The sequence below is a fragment of the Aspergillus nomiae genome (genome assembly GCF_001204775.2).
Source record: "Aspergillus nomiae NRRL 13137 chromosome Unknown contig00006, whole genome shotgun sequence".
Lineage (NCBI taxonomy): Eukaryota > Fungi > Ascomycota > Eurotiomycetes > Eurotiales > Aspergillaceae > Aspergillus > Aspergillus nomiae.
In genome coordinates, this window is record NW_015378061.1 from 122,677 (window position 1) to 138,551 (window position 15,875).

At 48.2% G+C, this 15,875-nt stretch overlaps 8 protein-coding genes across 8 annotated transcripts; 3 read left to right on the forward strand and 5 right to left on the reverse strand.

The window, feature by feature from the left end:
• Positions 1–2,637: 2,637 nt before the first annotated feature.
• Positions 2,638–3,438, forward strand: ANOM_000772 (putative allergen; the record flags this gene model as incomplete). The annotated part of the gene is made up of 1 exon (XM_015546030.1): positions 2,638–3,438. The coding sequence occupies one exon, from the start codon at positions 2,638–2,640 to the stop codon at positions 3,436–3,438; it is 801 nt and encodes a 266-aa protein (XP_015411969.1).
• Positions 3,439–4,163: 725 nt separating this feature from the next.
• On the reverse strand, positions 4,164–4,712 carry ANOM_000773 (uncharacterized protein; the record flags this gene model as incomplete). Its single annotated transcript, XM_015546031.1, has 1 exon — positions 4,164–4,712. One exon carries the CDS (start codon positions 4,710–4,712, stop codon positions 4,164–4,166), a length of 549 nt encoding a protein of 182 aa, XP_015411968.1.
• A 1,102-nt stretch (positions 4,713–5,814) lies between these two features.
• ANOM_000774 (alpha/beta hydrolase) lies at positions 5,815–6,850 on the forward strand (the record flags this gene model as incomplete). Its single annotated transcript, XM_015546032.1, has 2 exons — positions 5,815–5,973; positions 6,026–6,850. 2 exons carry the CDS (start codon positions 5,815–5,817, stop codon positions 6,848–6,850), a joined length of 984 nt encoding a protein of 327 aa, XP_015411963.1.
• Positions 6,851–7,431: 581 nt separating this feature from the next.
• ANOM_000775 (SMP-30/gluconolactonase/LRE family protein) lies at positions 7,432–8,415 on the reverse strand (the record flags this gene model as incomplete). The annotated part of the gene is made up of 2 exons (XM_015546033.1): positions 7,432–7,660; positions 7,730–8,415. The coding sequence occupies 2 exons, from the start codon at positions 8,413–8,415 to the stop codon at positions 7,432–7,434; spliced, it is 915 nt and encodes a 304-aa protein (XP_015411962.1).
• A 695-nt stretch (positions 8,416–9,110) lies between these two features.
• ANOM_000776 (uncharacterized protein) lies at positions 9,111–9,728 on the reverse strand (the record flags this gene model as incomplete). The annotated part of the gene is made up of 1 exon (XM_015546034.1): positions 9,111–9,728. One exon carries the CDS (start codon positions 9,726–9,728, stop codon positions 9,111–9,113), a length of 618 nt encoding a protein of 205 aa, XP_015411965.1.
• Positions 9,729–10,958: 1,230 nt separating this feature from the next.
• ANOM_000777 (3-oxoacyl-(acyl-carrier-protein) reductase 2) lies at positions 10,959–11,901 on the forward strand (the record flags this gene model as incomplete). The annotated part of the gene is made up of 3 exons (XM_015546035.1): positions 10,959–11,043; positions 11,107–11,528; positions 11,593–11,901. The coding sequence occupies 3 exons, from the start codon at positions 10,959–10,961 to the stop codon at positions 11,899–11,901; spliced, it is 816 nt and encodes a 271-aa protein (XP_015411964.1).
• A 418-nt stretch (positions 11,902–12,319) lies between these two features.
• Positions 12,320–14,236, reverse strand: ANOM_000778 (Zn(II)2Cys6 transcription factor; the record flags this gene model as incomplete). The annotated part of the gene is made up of 4 exons (XM_015546036.1): positions 12,320–12,730; positions 13,027–13,898; positions 13,967–14,151; positions 14,199–14,236. The coding sequence occupies 4 exons, from the start codon at positions 14,234–14,236 to the stop codon at positions 12,320–12,322; spliced, it is 1,506 nt and encodes a 501-aa protein (XP_015411961.1).
• Positions 14,237–15,142: 906 nt separating this feature from the next.
• ANOM_000779 (uncharacterized protein) lies at positions 15,143–15,872 on the reverse strand (the record flags this gene model as incomplete). Its single annotated transcript, XM_015546037.1, has 2 exons — positions 15,143–15,570; positions 15,659–15,872. Coding segments are annotated over 2 exons (642 nt in total), but the record flags the coding sequence as incomplete, so codon positions are not given.
• Positions 15,873–15,875: the final 3 nt, after the last annotated feature.

Here is a 15,875-nt window from a genome sequence, read left to right on the forward strand (position 1 = left end):
ATCGAGAGGTCCGTCCTCCATCAGAGTAATACCTCGTGGATAACTACCATAAACAGCTTTGATAATACTTGAGGCACATTGACCTCAGCACTACTCGCTGGTATGGATACTTTGACCTTCAGAGATTGCTGAAAACGTGATGTCATGAAGTCGCGCGAATACGCGGCGCCGGAGGCTAAGGGAACCCAGGCGGGTCGTTAGAACGTGGCGGCTATGGCAGACTACTAACTACCCACTAGTAGGATCCGCTCTGCCTGGCTAGAACGTCTGAAGACTTTGATTTTGACTAACTCTACGTTCGCACTGTGGGCAGGGGTCTTGTCGAGTAAGTCAAACAGGGTCTGCTAGGCTGATTTACTATAGCTGCGAAGACCGAGGATCCAAGGTGGTGACGATTCGATGCTGAAAAAACGTTTATACACATGTAAATACACAGTACTGGCAGCATTTGCCCCCCGAAGAGGCATTTGCCATCGATGACAAGGGCCATTGTATGGTAGTCCAATTTCTCTGGACAAAACTTTCGGCATACCACCAGACGCTTCACCGTGGCTATGCTAGCAGATGGCAATTTTCTATCCAAGATACAGCAAACTCTTCTGTTTACAATCAGTGGTAGAAGTGCTCATAGGGCGGCTGTCACAAGCAGGGTTTGGTTCCGGCTTTCCTCCGACTAGTCTGAAGTTCTAATGCCTTGGACGGTAAAATTGAGTTTTACGGCGAAGTCGGGTTTTGGCAGGGCGTATTACCCGCGGTGAACCTTGACCAAGAGACTTCGCTGGAAGGTTCGTAGAGACCAAAAGAGTATGTGCGGGTGTGACTGTGTGAGAAAACCCGACGGGTGGGACATTGAGCCTAAGAAAGTGGTCCACTCTCTATGACATAGAAGTCTGATTCGACACGGATGCTGTCTTGACCTAGCTGCTGAATGTCTAGAATCATGTGGAGAGCGACTTGTAAGTTAGCGCGAGACCGGGGTGAAAGAATAGCATCTCATTGAATCGAGCGCTTGGCACTGCCAGCCATCCTCGGCGGTCCTGAGGTTGCAATAAGAGTCATGTTTGGATTTCTTAATAGGACCAATGGATCCTTAGAAGCAATAGACTTGCTTCATCTGTAACTTTCCCCTTGCCAAGCTATTCTTTGTGGTGTGTTGTGTTGCACCAGAAACGTGGCCCCAGCCTTGGTTGCCCACAAACCCTAAGGAGGACGTAACACACAACACTCCGGCTTTCCATTTACAGGACAAACAACCGAATTACCCATGGTTTTAGGGCCCCTAGCTTGTTACGAGTCCCTATCCAATGCTGGAATTGCAATGGATTGTAATCCCATTGGCTGTTCCGGACTACCAGTGAGCTTAGTCATTTCGAATGAGTGGCCAGCGGATGTCCTGTCCCTGGCCCAGACTTGGCCTCCCATGGGTCATTGCCAATAGTAAATTTAGGTCCTGGTAAGGGGCTGCTCTGTCCATTTGTCAAACAACACGATGAGAGAAAGTTAGAGAAACTTCCAGTACAGATGGCATCACGACACGGGGGCATACAGGTAGTAGGGCCACGATAGATTGAAATACTGAACTCTACTAATCAATGACTCAACGACTCAACGAGTACTAGCTCGATCATCACAAGATAGTGCCGACTGTGGAGTCGGCTCCACACAAGACTGTATTGAATGGTAATCAATGGGCTTGCAGAATTTCCACACTGGCGTCTCAGCTTGCCGAGCAACACCTCCTTCTGAATTTCTGTCCTTGGCCCACTTTTGCGGGCTTGGCCGAGATTTGTCAAACTTTTGCCAGCCGTTGTCTGTTTCTGCTGCATTTACCTTTGTCTATCTTGCTGATAGATGGGTGTGATAAGCTTCAGTCTGCTACCATTTACTGGCTACATAAAAGCCTAACGATAGCACTGCTACGCAGGGTCCTATGTAACCATCCCGGTCTGCGACCCCAGAGGCTTTGCCTGTAGGTTTGCAGTGTACTCTAGTGAAGAGATTGCAATGCCAGAATGCCGATCATTAACCTCGTCCATAAGCGGCCCACCGAAGCAACTACCATTGATACTGAATACAATGTGGCCAATGGCTTTGACCCGCTTTTAAATTCAGGAACACTACACTGTTCCATGAATTTAGAAGCCACGGTGGATATTCCAGGATCCTTCAGCCACCAATCGTGGTGCTTTTTGAGGAGGCTAAGGGATGTCTTCTTGTGAACCCAGCCTGCTGTCCATTCAGCTCTCTTTCGTCCCTTGAAACCCAAGATCCATTTGTGACATATCCACGGCAAGCTTGTCAGAGGCACCCTGCTGACGCACTACGCCTGCCCCATCTGCCGTCGTCAACCTTTGGAAGATCCTTCGAGCACCATGGATGGTCGAGACCGTGCCCAAGAAGCTGAACCAGGTGACCCCGGGGTAAAAGTTTTATTCCAGAAGGCTATATAGAGGGGCCCAATTCCCATGTCGAGGACCTGAACTTGGTCTTTGTGTCATCACCTTTTTCTGGATTTTTTCTTCCAACTACCCACATTCTTTAAAAAAGCAATCTCAGCTACACCAGCTGTAACACTTCTCACTTCGTACTTCTTCGATCCTTACCAATCGCTTGACGCGAAGTCCATTCTTTATCAAAATGCAGTTCACCAAGTCCCTCCTGCTGCTGGCAGCCCTCACTACTGGCTCCCTTGCCCACCGCGTGCACGGCCACGCAAGACGCCAGTCGCCATCCGCCACTGTGTCTGCCGTACCCTCTTCCTCTGGCTCTGGTGGTTCCGGGGGATCCTGGACCGCCACCCCTGCTAGCGGGTCCTACTCTACTGCCGGATTTGGCTCTTCCACCGCCAACAGCGGCTCTGATATCACCTACCAAGGCAACGTCGGCAACCCCTGGGGTAGCAATATCATTCAGGTGTCGGAGAGCGATGCCTCGAACTACAAGCACGTGGTCGCCATCTCGGGCCAGAACACCGAGCCCTGGTCGGTTGTCTTCTGGAACAAGTATGGCCCTGACGGCAAGATGGACGGCTGGTACGGCAACGCCGCGGTGAGCTTTACCCTCAACGCCGGCGAGACCAAGTACGTTGCCTTCGACGAAGACACGAACGGTGGCTTCGCTGCTGCTCCCGGTAGCATTCCCACCGACTCCGACGGCGGATATGCCTCCACCTGGGGTGAATTCGACTTTGGCAGTGCCGGTAACTCGGGCTGGTCCGGCTTCGATGTCTCTGCTATTGTCGCCCAGAACGCTGGCCTCACTGTCCAGGGTATGAAGATGTGTGACGTCTTCAGTGGTACCTGCTCTTCTATCACTCCTGGTGCCGCATCGGTGAACAACGCTTACACCACCGCCGAGACTGACATCGGTGGTATCGGTGGCAACCTCTCTGGCGATGGCGCGGTCCGTCTCGCTGTTACTATCGACTACAGTGGTTAAGCCATGTACTTGTGGGATAAAAGTTAGATGATTGATTAGATTATATGATGAAACAATTACGATTTTTCCTTATCTTTGTGTTTATGTACCGTATCGTAGTTGTCTCGACGGCAGGCTTGGGTAACCCTGAGATATGAAGAGTGCGCTTCTCCGGCTTCCAACTAGGTTATCGATAGATTAGTATCTGTGTCGATAACCTGAGTTAGATTGAAACTGCAATCTTGCCCCGTCGTCTGCTATTCCCGAATTGACAATGATCGACGATCGCTGTATGACATTTATCCGTTAGTCTCAGGCGTGGAAGAAGTGGGAGCTCTGGATATGCAAATGGGATTCGATAGGGGCCAAAGTTTGGTAACATTGATTAGCGATTGGACCATTTATCGGTAAAGGGCTTTCTGAGATGGCTGAAGAAACAATAATTCCGTCTTATCCCGAGTGGATGATTTCACAAAGCCTACTTCATACAAGGCCCTTAGATTTGTCCAACCTACAATATCGTCACCGACAACATGATCGCTTTCGGAGAGATGACTCATTGTTACTGTATAGTCTATCATTATATGTTCGACTTTCCTCATTCACACGAATCTTTCTCAGAGGATGTATATCTATCTCTAGTTGGTTGTAACCGGTCTTCCCAGGACCGCCAGGTCATCCGAATTCAATACTATATACAAACCGCCGTTCCATGACGCACAGATAGTTCTGTATGCCAGCAACGATCACGAATCATGTTTCGACATCCTCGCCGCATTCTTCTGTTCAACCCACATGCCCATAGTCCCAAACACTCCCAAACACCCAGACGTCATAAGCACCGGCCCCCAGATGGCCGGTGTGAACTGTCCCTTGAGCAAGCTCTTGCGCACCGACAGATATCGAAAAATACCATACCCGAACGACCAGACACTAATGGCTTGACAGAGAGTCGTAGCAGAAAATCCGCCGTTGTGGTCGAAAAATAATAAACTGCTTGAATGTTCTTGGCTGTTGCTGTGGCTGGTACCGCCTGGCTGCGCAGGGGTGGCTGCAACTGTGGCTGTGCCGTTGTCTGACCCGACGACCAGGTTCAGTTTGCTGCTGGACAGGGCGGAGGACAGCATGCGGTCGACTGCATCCAGACGGCCGAGGGCGAGAGCCATAGCTGCGAAGCCCAGGCCCATGCGGGTCCAGGAGAGAAAGGTGCGCTCGTTGGCTTGGTGGTCGCGTAATTGGGAGCCGGTGTTGGCCACGCGTTGGGGGAGTATTCGGCGCCATAAGGAGGACATCATTCTTGACTTTGTACTATGAAGACAATTTTTTATTTTAAATTATGCGTGTGGACGTACTAAAGGTATTTATTTGTGGTGAATATATTTGAGATGCTTTGTTTGTATGCAAATTATCATAAGGTTTAATCATGATTTCTTCAGCCCGACACGAACCACGTGATGAGTTCAAACCTATTCGAAGCAATCTTCCAGTGCTCTTTCGCATAAACTTGGAATACACTCTCGTTTGAAATGATTTCCTATAGATTCTGTCACATTAGGTTTCTTGGGATTTATTGTATAAGATGATCTATTTCTACGCTCTTGAATACCACATTTAGTCCGGTGACTGGCGTTGTTGAAGCTAAATATAGACAAACAAACCGACCATGTTCTGCAAAGCCAATGGATGTTGGCTCGTTTTCAATCTCTCCGGGGCGTTACCTGTTAGTTTAGAGGCTTTGAGGCAAAAGGTTGGAAATCTACCATGACCGAATTTTATATCCTCTTTTATCGCCTGCGAGTGTTACCTGTCTTGAACAGGGGATGCTTCTAGAACACCAAATTACTCAATCCGGCGCGCTTAAGCATCAAGATATAGGTTATATACGAAGTAGCCAATCAGAAAAAAGAGAGAATCAATGAGCTAGGCAAAAAGAGGGAAATGTAAAAACTTGTTTTTCCAATTTGACCCCCAAATTGAATATGAGTTGGCCCATTAGTGCTGACAAGATACCAATTAAACAAATTTAGCCTCATATTTAGGGCCAGATTGACCAATAAAGTTAGGATCTATGAATTAGCGTCGTCTCCAAATGGAATCCATCCGATTCCCTTTAATATTGACCGTGCGTTCGGAACCAATTGTTAGATAAGCAATTATATGACCTTCGGGGACTTTCCAAACTCGGAGCAACTTGGCCCTAAGGTAAGTATGCGACGGTCCGATTCACGCCATACGATGATAAATCCTCCATTCTCAAAATGAACCATTCTGTGTATAAATACCGGGAGTTTCTCGACATGTTTCCCCAGAGCATAAATTACTTGTTTGTCAAGAACCTCCTGGAACACCTCATATAACACCAGTCAGCATCCCGTGACAGCTCTTAAATCAATAACCATGTCTGTCCCTTCTCACCCGAAACTCGAAGGCTTTGATATCATTCAGGCCACATACAAGCAAATTGGCGACCATGCCATTCGAGTGGACATCCTGATTCCTCAAACACCCTTTACCGGCAAACGGCCGACCCTGGTCCGCACCCACGGCGGCGCCCTGGTAACTATCCCCAGCGCAACCAGCATTGCATGGTCACTAACGAAACACGTAGGTTGCATGTGACTCCTTGTTCATGGATTTCTTCCCCCACTGGGCAGCGGACCTAGCCCTCAAGCACGGAGCCGTGATCGTGAGCCCCAACTACCGGCTCATGCCCGAGTCCACCAGCGCAGAGATCTACGACGATATCGATGACTTCTGGAAATGGCTCCACTCCCCAGCTCTGACCGAATTACTCGCAAACAACACCACGCCCACCGAGATCGATCTCACCCGCATCTTCACAACCGGTGACTCTGCAGGCGGCTTGCTAAGCCTCTATCTCGCCCTGACGTATCCATCCCAGATCCGTGCCTCTACAGCCGGTTACCCGTGGGCGAACCCCAGCTCAGCAGGCTTCCAGGCGGCACGCACAATCTTACCATTCGGCGTACATACGCCCGAATCCGTCATCGATGACACCGTGGCTGCTGCGGCTTCTGGTTCGATTGTGTCGTCGGATACCTCACCTGCCCGGCTCGGCTTCATGCTTGCGGCTGTTGAGCACGGCCGTTTGGCTGGCTTTTATGAGCGTCAGACAGAGGCTTCCTCATGCCGAGAGTTGTTCTACCCTGCGAAGAAGCTGGAGGAACCGGGCTTGAGTATCCCACGGGGAGGGATTGCCATTTGGCACGGGCGTCAAGATACCGTGGTTCCTCTGGAGGACGTGGAGGAGTTTGTGGTGCAGCTGCTTGAGGCTACGAAGGGCCTGCCAAGTGGTGATAAGGTTGTGTTGGCTTCACGCGATGGGGATCATGGGTTTGATATGGACTGTCGTTATGAGGACGAGTGGTTGCAGAAGGCTCTTAAGTCGGCCGTGGAGGCTTGGCTGGAGTAATCGGTTATGGGAGGGATGTATAAGTAGGTGATGTTCATGATATACCGATTAATATAGATTAATATTCTTTTCCCCCTAGTCATGATTCTTTATTTGACTAGATTCCCATATGTACAAACCTCCCTTGGTTCGTTTTAGCAGAAACCTCCAGTTCAGTATGGACACGACGCTGACCTGTATGACTTGTAAATATATTTTGCCAAGAATGTAAAGGATGTGGTTTCTGTATATTTGAAGATGCTTGGGATCCCACTTATTTAGACCAATATATCATGACTCCATATTACCCCGCCCTTTCCTAGTAGAAACTTAATACTTGGTTCAAAGTCCAAATGCCCTTTTAATTGTTCATTTATTCATGACCATGAGGAATCGATCAATAGGAGACTTTTCCGACAGGATGCCTTAGCGTCATAGCCAAGACGAGGCGATGTCACTAGATCGCCCTGCAAATGACCCCAATACATGCAATATAGTCAATTAAATAATCTATGTGTATATATTAAATCCATAACAATGCACCCTTCACATCCCCTCCCAACTGGACCCTCCATAGCCGATGCTCATTCAATGCGAATATTTCACCACCCTTTCCGAAGCAGAAATTCGCAACCCCCCCCGTCGATCAGAATACGTCCGAGCAGAACGCCGCCAGGAGACCAGACATTGATTCCGTCACCGCAGCCGCTGTACACATTCCCGTCTAGATCACATTTAATCCCGTCCGGGATACCTTTATCGGCCATGGCGAAGAGCCTCCGGTTTGTAAGAAAGGGTTCACCGTGGTAGGTCGATACGTCGAATGCATAACTAACTGACTTTTGTGAGTAAATATCATCCCGATGGCAAAGTCATATAATTTAAAAATAAAGGCCATACATTGAAGAAACCCTCTGGTCATCTGTACTCCCATCACCGTGCAACCCGTGCGTATCAGTCACATACACGGTGTTTTCATCAGGCGCGAAACAAATCCCATTCGGTTTTCCGAATCCGTCTGCCATTGCCCGCATATTCCCACTCGCTGGATGCCATCTATATACTTGGCTCGGTAATGAAGGCGTCGGCCGATACCCCTGTTCAAAGCCGTAAGTCGGGTCCGTAAACCAGATCGACCCATCCGAGTGGACCACGACATCGTTCACGGAGCTAAACGGTCGGCCGTAGAAGTCCGCCTTCAGGAGCTTGCTGGTGTATGGTGGTTCCGTGGACATGAGATAGAGTCCGCTGGGCTGCGTCATGGACCCCTGGCCACATATGAGCACCCCGTCATCGCCGTAGTTCACGCCGCCGTTTGCGAGCGGGATGCTGGTCGGGATTTCTTCACATTTCACTGGTGTTTCATTGAGATGCACGCGGGTGATGCGGACGGATTGCTCGCCCCGGGCGTCTGTGATGCGGCTGCTGGTTATGAACAGATGGTTGGTGGAGGCAATGAAAACACCGGCTTCGTGGGCGAACGGGTATGATTCGTTTTCTGCTAGTAGTTCTAGCGACGGTGATTGACCGAGGATGGAGTGGAAGCGCTCATCGTGGACTTGGAACGCGTTGGAGTGTTTTGTCATGGTGTTCTGTGTCGATGTTCACCCTGTTGTATCGGTAGTAGTTTGAGTCCGATTGAAATGGGACTCGATAAGACTGAGATGCTAATCAACGTGCTTTATGGACAGTTGGTCAATCCTCGATTATCCTAAATATAATCTTTGTATGTGTTTAGATTCTCTGAACTAAAGTCAAACAAGTCAGCTAAATTGGCTAACCTTGTGTCAAAAACTTCCAATAATTCGAAATAAAAAGTCGCAAGTAATTAGAAGTAGAGAAGAAATTTACCCTACAACATGGCTTATAAGTAAGCTTGCATAGGTCTGATACAATGATTCTATTCCCAAATCCTGATACAGTATTCGGAGCCACTAATTCCCCTTCCAGGAAAGACCGCTATAAAGTGGGTCAACTCATCCCCGCATCGGAGATCCAGCGAAGCAGTTGAAAAGCGCAATCACAGCGTAGTCTGGGTTATCTGTAAGTTCTACCCAAGCCAAAACATTCATATCTTTGTTTGTCGTTAAAGGAATGGACTACAGTGTGGGATCTGGTGTTTCCCCAAGACGGTGGACGTAGCGGACCACCTCTTTCATCGCTTGATACAGCTGGTTGCAGAACTGGTACAAATGTTTATACTGAAAAGCAACATAACTTGGGAAATTTAACGCTAATTTAAGCACGCGTATTTGAGTATGGACCTCACGAACGTAACCACTCAAAGAACTTCAAAATCTGCGCTGCTGGGCTCGCCCCCGTTACAAGCACTTAAATCCATCGGACAGGCACTCATAATTACAACACATTCTTGCTCCGCTTTCAATACAATATAGTCCCCCACCTTGCTATCCGGGTTCATGCATTGTAGCTTGGTGCCATTGATGTCGACCTTCATGAATAGATTCAGTGGATCGGGTACCCAGCCGCTCTCTAGAAACCCAGTAATATAGCTGAATGATGGTTCAACACATTGCTGTACAGCACTGCGAAGATTACCGGCGCAGTTATCATGGTCTTTATCGCTGCCAAGTTGGAGGTAACGTTCTGGAGAGCAAGCAGCGTAGAGAACTTCGTGCACGCCAGGAGATGTGTCCTCGACAATTGTCAAAATAGGATCCCGTCTGTTGTCCAGGAATGATTCGTTAACGGATGGAAGAAGTTTATGCAAGGTAGACCGAGTGTGAGTCATTGACATATATCTGGGAAAGGTGGGTGTTGAGGGAATAGTAAAAGCCCAGGTGTCGATGACCTGACCGCCCGAGGAGTCTATGACCTTGATCGACTGGCCAACGTGCAGTCGTTGCATCGCAAACCGACGGGCAGGAATAGTGGGCATTTTGGAAAAATTGCTTTTCAAAGTCTTGCTATCTGTAGGATTGGCTTGTTGGGAAACAGTCAGCTTGGAGTTCCTGGGGTCTGGATGTTATAAGCACAAAGTTCTAGTATATACTAACCGAAAGAGGAATGTTGAAGCAGCTCTTTGACTCCCTGGTGAAAAAGTACTTTATGTCTCCAAAACCCCAATAGCCCGAGTCCCGCAACGCACTGACAATCTTTGTATCTCCAAAAGTAAATGGCAGTGACGTCATTTGTCTGTGGGCTCTAATATGGGGCTGTCTGGTAGGCGTCAGAGCATGTTGATAGTATTTCCTCTTCTGAGACCCGGATAATACCTTGCCTCTTTTCGAGGCTTCTTTTTCGTTTTCTATTAGATGCAGTACAGCCAGCTAGTTGATCCGGATTGAACCTGTGTGATATAGGTGGATTGGAGTAAGTGATCAGCTGTTTGGAGGTTTAGAGTACTACTAGACCGAAGCTAGAAATACCCCGCTGATACGAGCATCTTATGAAGTGAAAGAGGGTTCGAAGTACGCTTACTAAGACGTCTCTCATTCCTTCAGTTCTGCTGGTTCTGTATATCTTGACACCAACAACATCTGCAACAATTCCAGCCTTGATATACAGTTCTGTGTGAGCTGTATCCGTATTATAATTGCCCTATAATGTAGGCTCTTAATTTAATCGCCTCGGCGCAGAGAGATCAACAAGCCCATACCGAAGAGGCCACTTGTGTTTGGTAATAAGCATATCCAGTCCAACATATCGTAACTCTTCCTTAAGCACATTCATCATGGACAGGCAGGGGCAGCTATATGACTCAAGGCTACTGAATTCAAGGAAGGCCAAAGTCTACTACTAATATATAAGAAAATAAAGAATAAAAGACAAAGACTGACGTCCCCACATATTATGAGACGATTTTCTTACCCATTGATTCATTCTTACTGAAAAGATGCCTCGTCTCGGTGCGCGTTCTTGGCAGACCCCCACAAGTGTCTCGTCTCGAGGACTGGAGAGCCCTAGAAGATGATCTTGTTCTGTATGCGGAGAATCAACGCGGGGTTTTGACCCTTGTGGGGTATTGAATTATATATGATTCTTTGTAGGTATATTTACAATGCTTCCGTCGAGAGGAAGACTGGCTTATTATAAATAGCCGGGATAGGACTGCCACTGGGTCAATCATTTCTCTACCGCTGTTATCTCATTGCCGGATCTTACCACCATGTCCTCTACAGAAGCTACCAGCGCCTCCCAGGCCTCCGCCGCACCCCAGACACAAGTGACTCTAGCATCAAAAGTGATCGCAAGTAAGAACCCCACACAGGAGGCTCTGCGTGATCCTTCCCATTGACTGCTTGCTATGTGTTCAGTTACTGGTGCAAACCGGGGTATCGGACTCGGAATCGCAGAATGTTGTCTGTCCAACGGCGCAGAAAGAGTCTACTCAATCGACATCGGCGAGACGGGCGAAGAGTTTGTCGCACTCTCGCAGCGTTATCCGGGCAGGCTTCACGCATTGAACGCAAACGTGACCGAGGAGGAGACGATCACAGCGGCCGTCGAGAAGATTATTGCAGAAGCAGGTGCACTACACGGCATGGTAGTAAATGCAGGACGTACACACCATAAGGCAGCTCTGGACTTTACGAAGGAAGAAATTGAGACCTTGTTTAATGTTAATCTTTTCGGCGCATTTTACACCGCGCGGGCGGCTGCGCGCGCCTTCATTAAATTGGGGATCAAGGGTTCCATCGTCTTTACAGCCTCGATGGCCTCATACCGCCCCAATAAGGTGAGTGGTACCCTGCATAAGGACGATCTGTGTTGTGCTACCGATCACTAATGTACAAAAATAGAGAGTACCCTCCACCCCGTATGGTGCCTCAAAAGCGGGTATTCGCAACATGACCCATACCCTGGCCATGGAATGGGCCCAGTACGGTATTCGTGTGAACAGTGTTTCTCCGGGTCTAGTAAAGACTGCGATGACGTATTGGGTGCCTCAGCAGCCGGACTGGGAGCAGCAGCTGAAGTACTATGGTGGATTCCCCAGACTTGCGGAGGTACAGGAGCTCGGTGGTGCATATGTGTACCTCTTGAGCGATGCGGCTAGTTATACGACCTCCATTGATATCCCTGTTAATGGTGTTATTGGCAGTGAGTGACCATAGTTCCACTTGTTCTTTCATATTATCCGCTTTACTGACCATAACAGTTTGTTGATCTGGTCTCATATGAGTATCCTCGCGGGATACGCTGTGGGTTGATGTATATAGGAGTTTAGTCGGAGACAATGTCGGCACAGACCTGGACTGGCCGGGTGAATATATAAGCACATTGTTCAACTCTGAAATATGCACTGCCTTACATGTACTTTAGTCTTCATGGCACTAGATCAGACAGCTAGCACCTGAATCTTCCGGCGATCGAGAATCTGCAACCACCCCTCAGAGGGGTGAGTGTCCATTTCAGACCATATTTCCTGCACAATACTATACTGCCTTCGAATACTCCCTATGCCGTACCTTTGCACATCCAACCACCATGTTTCCCAAGGCTCTCGATCAAATGCACAGCATGATGCTATAAAGCCGGCCAAGTGACTGGAGCCATCTGGTTGGAAACACGCGTCGATTTGATTTCTTCAATAGCGAGCATATGAGAGGCAACCGTGGCAACCTCATCTACCAAGTCTGGAGCTTTGGCACCTTGGATACAATTTAGGTAGAATACCATGGCGGCGCCATGCCATGCGTGGGAATGGTGTTTGAAGATATCGAATTCCTCCGCACGCTTGTCGTTGAAAGCGGGAATCTTATCGGAGCCCAAGGTCCAAGAAAGCAGCCGATTGCCAAGATCTTCACATGCTTGGAGAAGATCATCTGGGGCAGATTCTTGGGCCTGGCGATAAAATTCTAAGCACTCGTACAGATTAGTGGTTTCCTGGATCGCAGCTGCAATATCAGCTGTGACGCCGTATGTGAACTCATAGCACTAGGAGCGGCAATTGGTTGTGGTCAGACTACTGTGTTCCTGGTGCCGCGATGGTCTGCTTCCAATCCAGGGTGATGGAGTACAAGGGGAGGTAGTACGGGCAAGAAGATTCAAAAATGCACTTTGAGTGTTTAGCTGACGAGTGCCTGCGCTGATTTGTTGCCATTTGCGGCGAGGACCTTGAATATTAGTTATCCCTTGGAGATGAATACGAAAATCGATGATACTTCCTTCCATCACCTGGTTGAATGTAATTAATGACTGATATTCCTTAGACCGATGGGTAGGTAACGCACTCCAATTGTGACCATAGAAAGAAGTGCGACCAAAAGGGTCTTATAGTCAAGCACAGGTATCTCTTTCATCAAGACCATTTGGAGCGACTGTAGTGCAACTTGTCGGTGCATGATACCAAGACGATGATACTCGGAGTTAAAATCATGGCACCGATGTAGGTGGAAGGCGGATGCGGAAATGAGTGAATGGAATATGCAGAGCCCAATATTCGGCGCTGCATTGAAAGGGCCAGACTGGAAGTACAAAGAGCCCTCGAGTGCTGCTGGGGCATACAATGATCGGTAGGGATTTCCTGGGTGCGAAACTGGCAGCAATATCTCAGCAACATTTGTAACATAATGGTGAAAGAGCTCGTTAGCCTTGTAGTTGCTCGACAGAAACAGTTGCGGTTGCTGTAATAACGGAACTGTGGCATTTAATACACTGTCCGTATCCACGTTGTTCTCATCCTCTGACGAAACAGCCTTCAATGCTTCATTATCGTCAATAGAGTGCAAGTGGCAACATGACTCGCTATGCTCATCATCTTCAGTAGGTGTGTTCCTTGAGGGTGATGATAAAGTATCACGCGGGAGAACGCTGAGATTCGAGGGTGACGATGAAGTCTGATAGTTCGACCCATCCGAGTTTAATTCACAACCTTCCGTCTCTTTCGAGTAGCTCACTAAGGGAGCTGCACCATTTGAATCCCGCGGTAGTGCCTGCTCGGATGAGAAAACGAGAGATGTCCCATGGTTGCTACAGTTGCGATCTACAGGGAACACTGAAAAAGGGCCATGTGTTGTCGATACCCCTCGCTCAGCCTCCTCATTGACTCTGTAAAGAAATTTATCGATTTCGTCTGTTTTGAATTGAAGGATACCAGTCCAGCCTTACTTAACATTTAAGCATGTGACGCATATACCAGGCGAGGCACGGATCCAAGAGTTGATAACTCACCTGCACCAATTCGCCTCCTCCCGATCCGTGCAGAAAGATCTCTGCAGGGTCGACGACCTGCGTTTGAGGAGATCCACTGCAGTTTAATATCATATCCACCACAGGTTAGTCCGAGTCGTGCGCAGGTCGCGCAGCCTAGTGGGTTCTCATCACATTTAACCTTTCGGGCCTTGCAGGTCCAACACCTGATCACTGTCAGTAGATGCCGTACCACGCACAGTGTACTACTGACCCTGAGAAGGTGATATGTCTGTGCTTTCTCTTGGCCATGTTATTTCTGATTTCTGTATGGCTAAGACGAGGTGATTCATGTCGAGAGAGCCGGAACCTAGGGAATCCTTCTCCGAGATCAGGTGATGCCCGTCACCGATCGGGAAATGGCGGGGTTTCTTATCACGCCCATGATATAGCCCTAGTATTGCGGAGTAAAAGATTATAGTTTCTAGTCCATAATCTCCCTAGGAGCAGCTATGTGCAGTGCTTTCTATAGGATCTTTTCACTTGCATTTTTAGGGTTACTGGCGACAAATATAATTTGCTCCGTCTCCGGTTTCACGGAGAGTTTGATGGTAGAGTCCACTGCTCCAGTGGCAGCTCAGAGGATTTAAAAATACTGACGAATATGATTCAAAGGGGGCTACATGGGAAGGATGAATAAAAACCTTTTTTGGAAATGAAAAAAAATAGTCCCCAGGAATTGGGAAGGTTTGGATAAGTTAGAAGTATAGAGGATGTTTCTTGCCTTTAGGAAGAGAAACTTGAAGTATCTTTGCTGTTACTAATCTTGTATGTGTTCTTCATTCATTCATTTTATTTTATGTTATTTCTTCGTTTGTCTTGTTCACGCCAAAGGGACAGAAATACATTCCAAAACGATGTTAAATATACAGGGTGATATTCTATGATTAACATCCAAACTTAAGATCAGACGGGTCAAAGGCAATAGGCGAGACTTCCAGAAAACGCTGCTTGACAAACCACTGGATAAACTCAACGGTGCCCAATAAAAAATGGCTATATTTTGTCGGCAGTATTATGGCAAAACACTGTAATAATTTTCTTACCCTCAAATTCATATAACCGTGATGGACATATACTGCCCATCCTCCCAAGACACTTGCCTCATGAAAAGAAAGCATATAAAACAATAGCTCCAGACATGACGGTCACTTACCTATCACGCGGACTAAACTCCTGTCCCGACAGCGCCGAAAGCAGATCAGACGAGATATAATTGTCAAACGTAAACGGGAATAAATTTGAATCCGAAAGGCCGAACTCCTGACCGAAGGAGTTCGACATGGCCCACATTGCATCCCAGTCATAGTCGTCGAGACAATGCTGGGTGGTGGTGATAGTCCCAGTGCCCATGCTATCATTGTTGCCATTATCATTGTTGCTGCTGCTGAGGCAAAGCTTCTCCAAAAAGATCTCCAGAACTGCGACGCATCGGGTTGCCGAATCGGCCAAGATCCCGTAGGACTTTAGGACCCGGAGTGCCGCATGCCACGTCCGTTCGGCCTTGGATTCAACTGTGCTGGATGTACCCTCCTTGGCCTCTAGGAATCGCTCGACAAGAATCATCATGGTAGCGTTGTATACATCTGGTTATTCGCGGGAAGCCCGGGAAGGGGGGAAGTTTGTCAGCTGGAACAGCTGAGAGGAGAAAGGTCGCGGGCATGTGCAACTTACAGAGGACGGAATACCACCAGTTGGGCAGCGGGCCAAGTAAGGTTTGCCGGTCAAGATGGCGGTCAAAGGTTTCGATCAGCTCATGGGCAATGCGGAAGCTGATGCGAGCACATTGCGCGAGCATTACTTCAGACAGACTGGAATCGTCGGCGGAGTCGTATGGTTTATTTTCCGTGTCACAGTCCGCAGTCGCAGCCGTGGTAGAGCTGCGCATGCA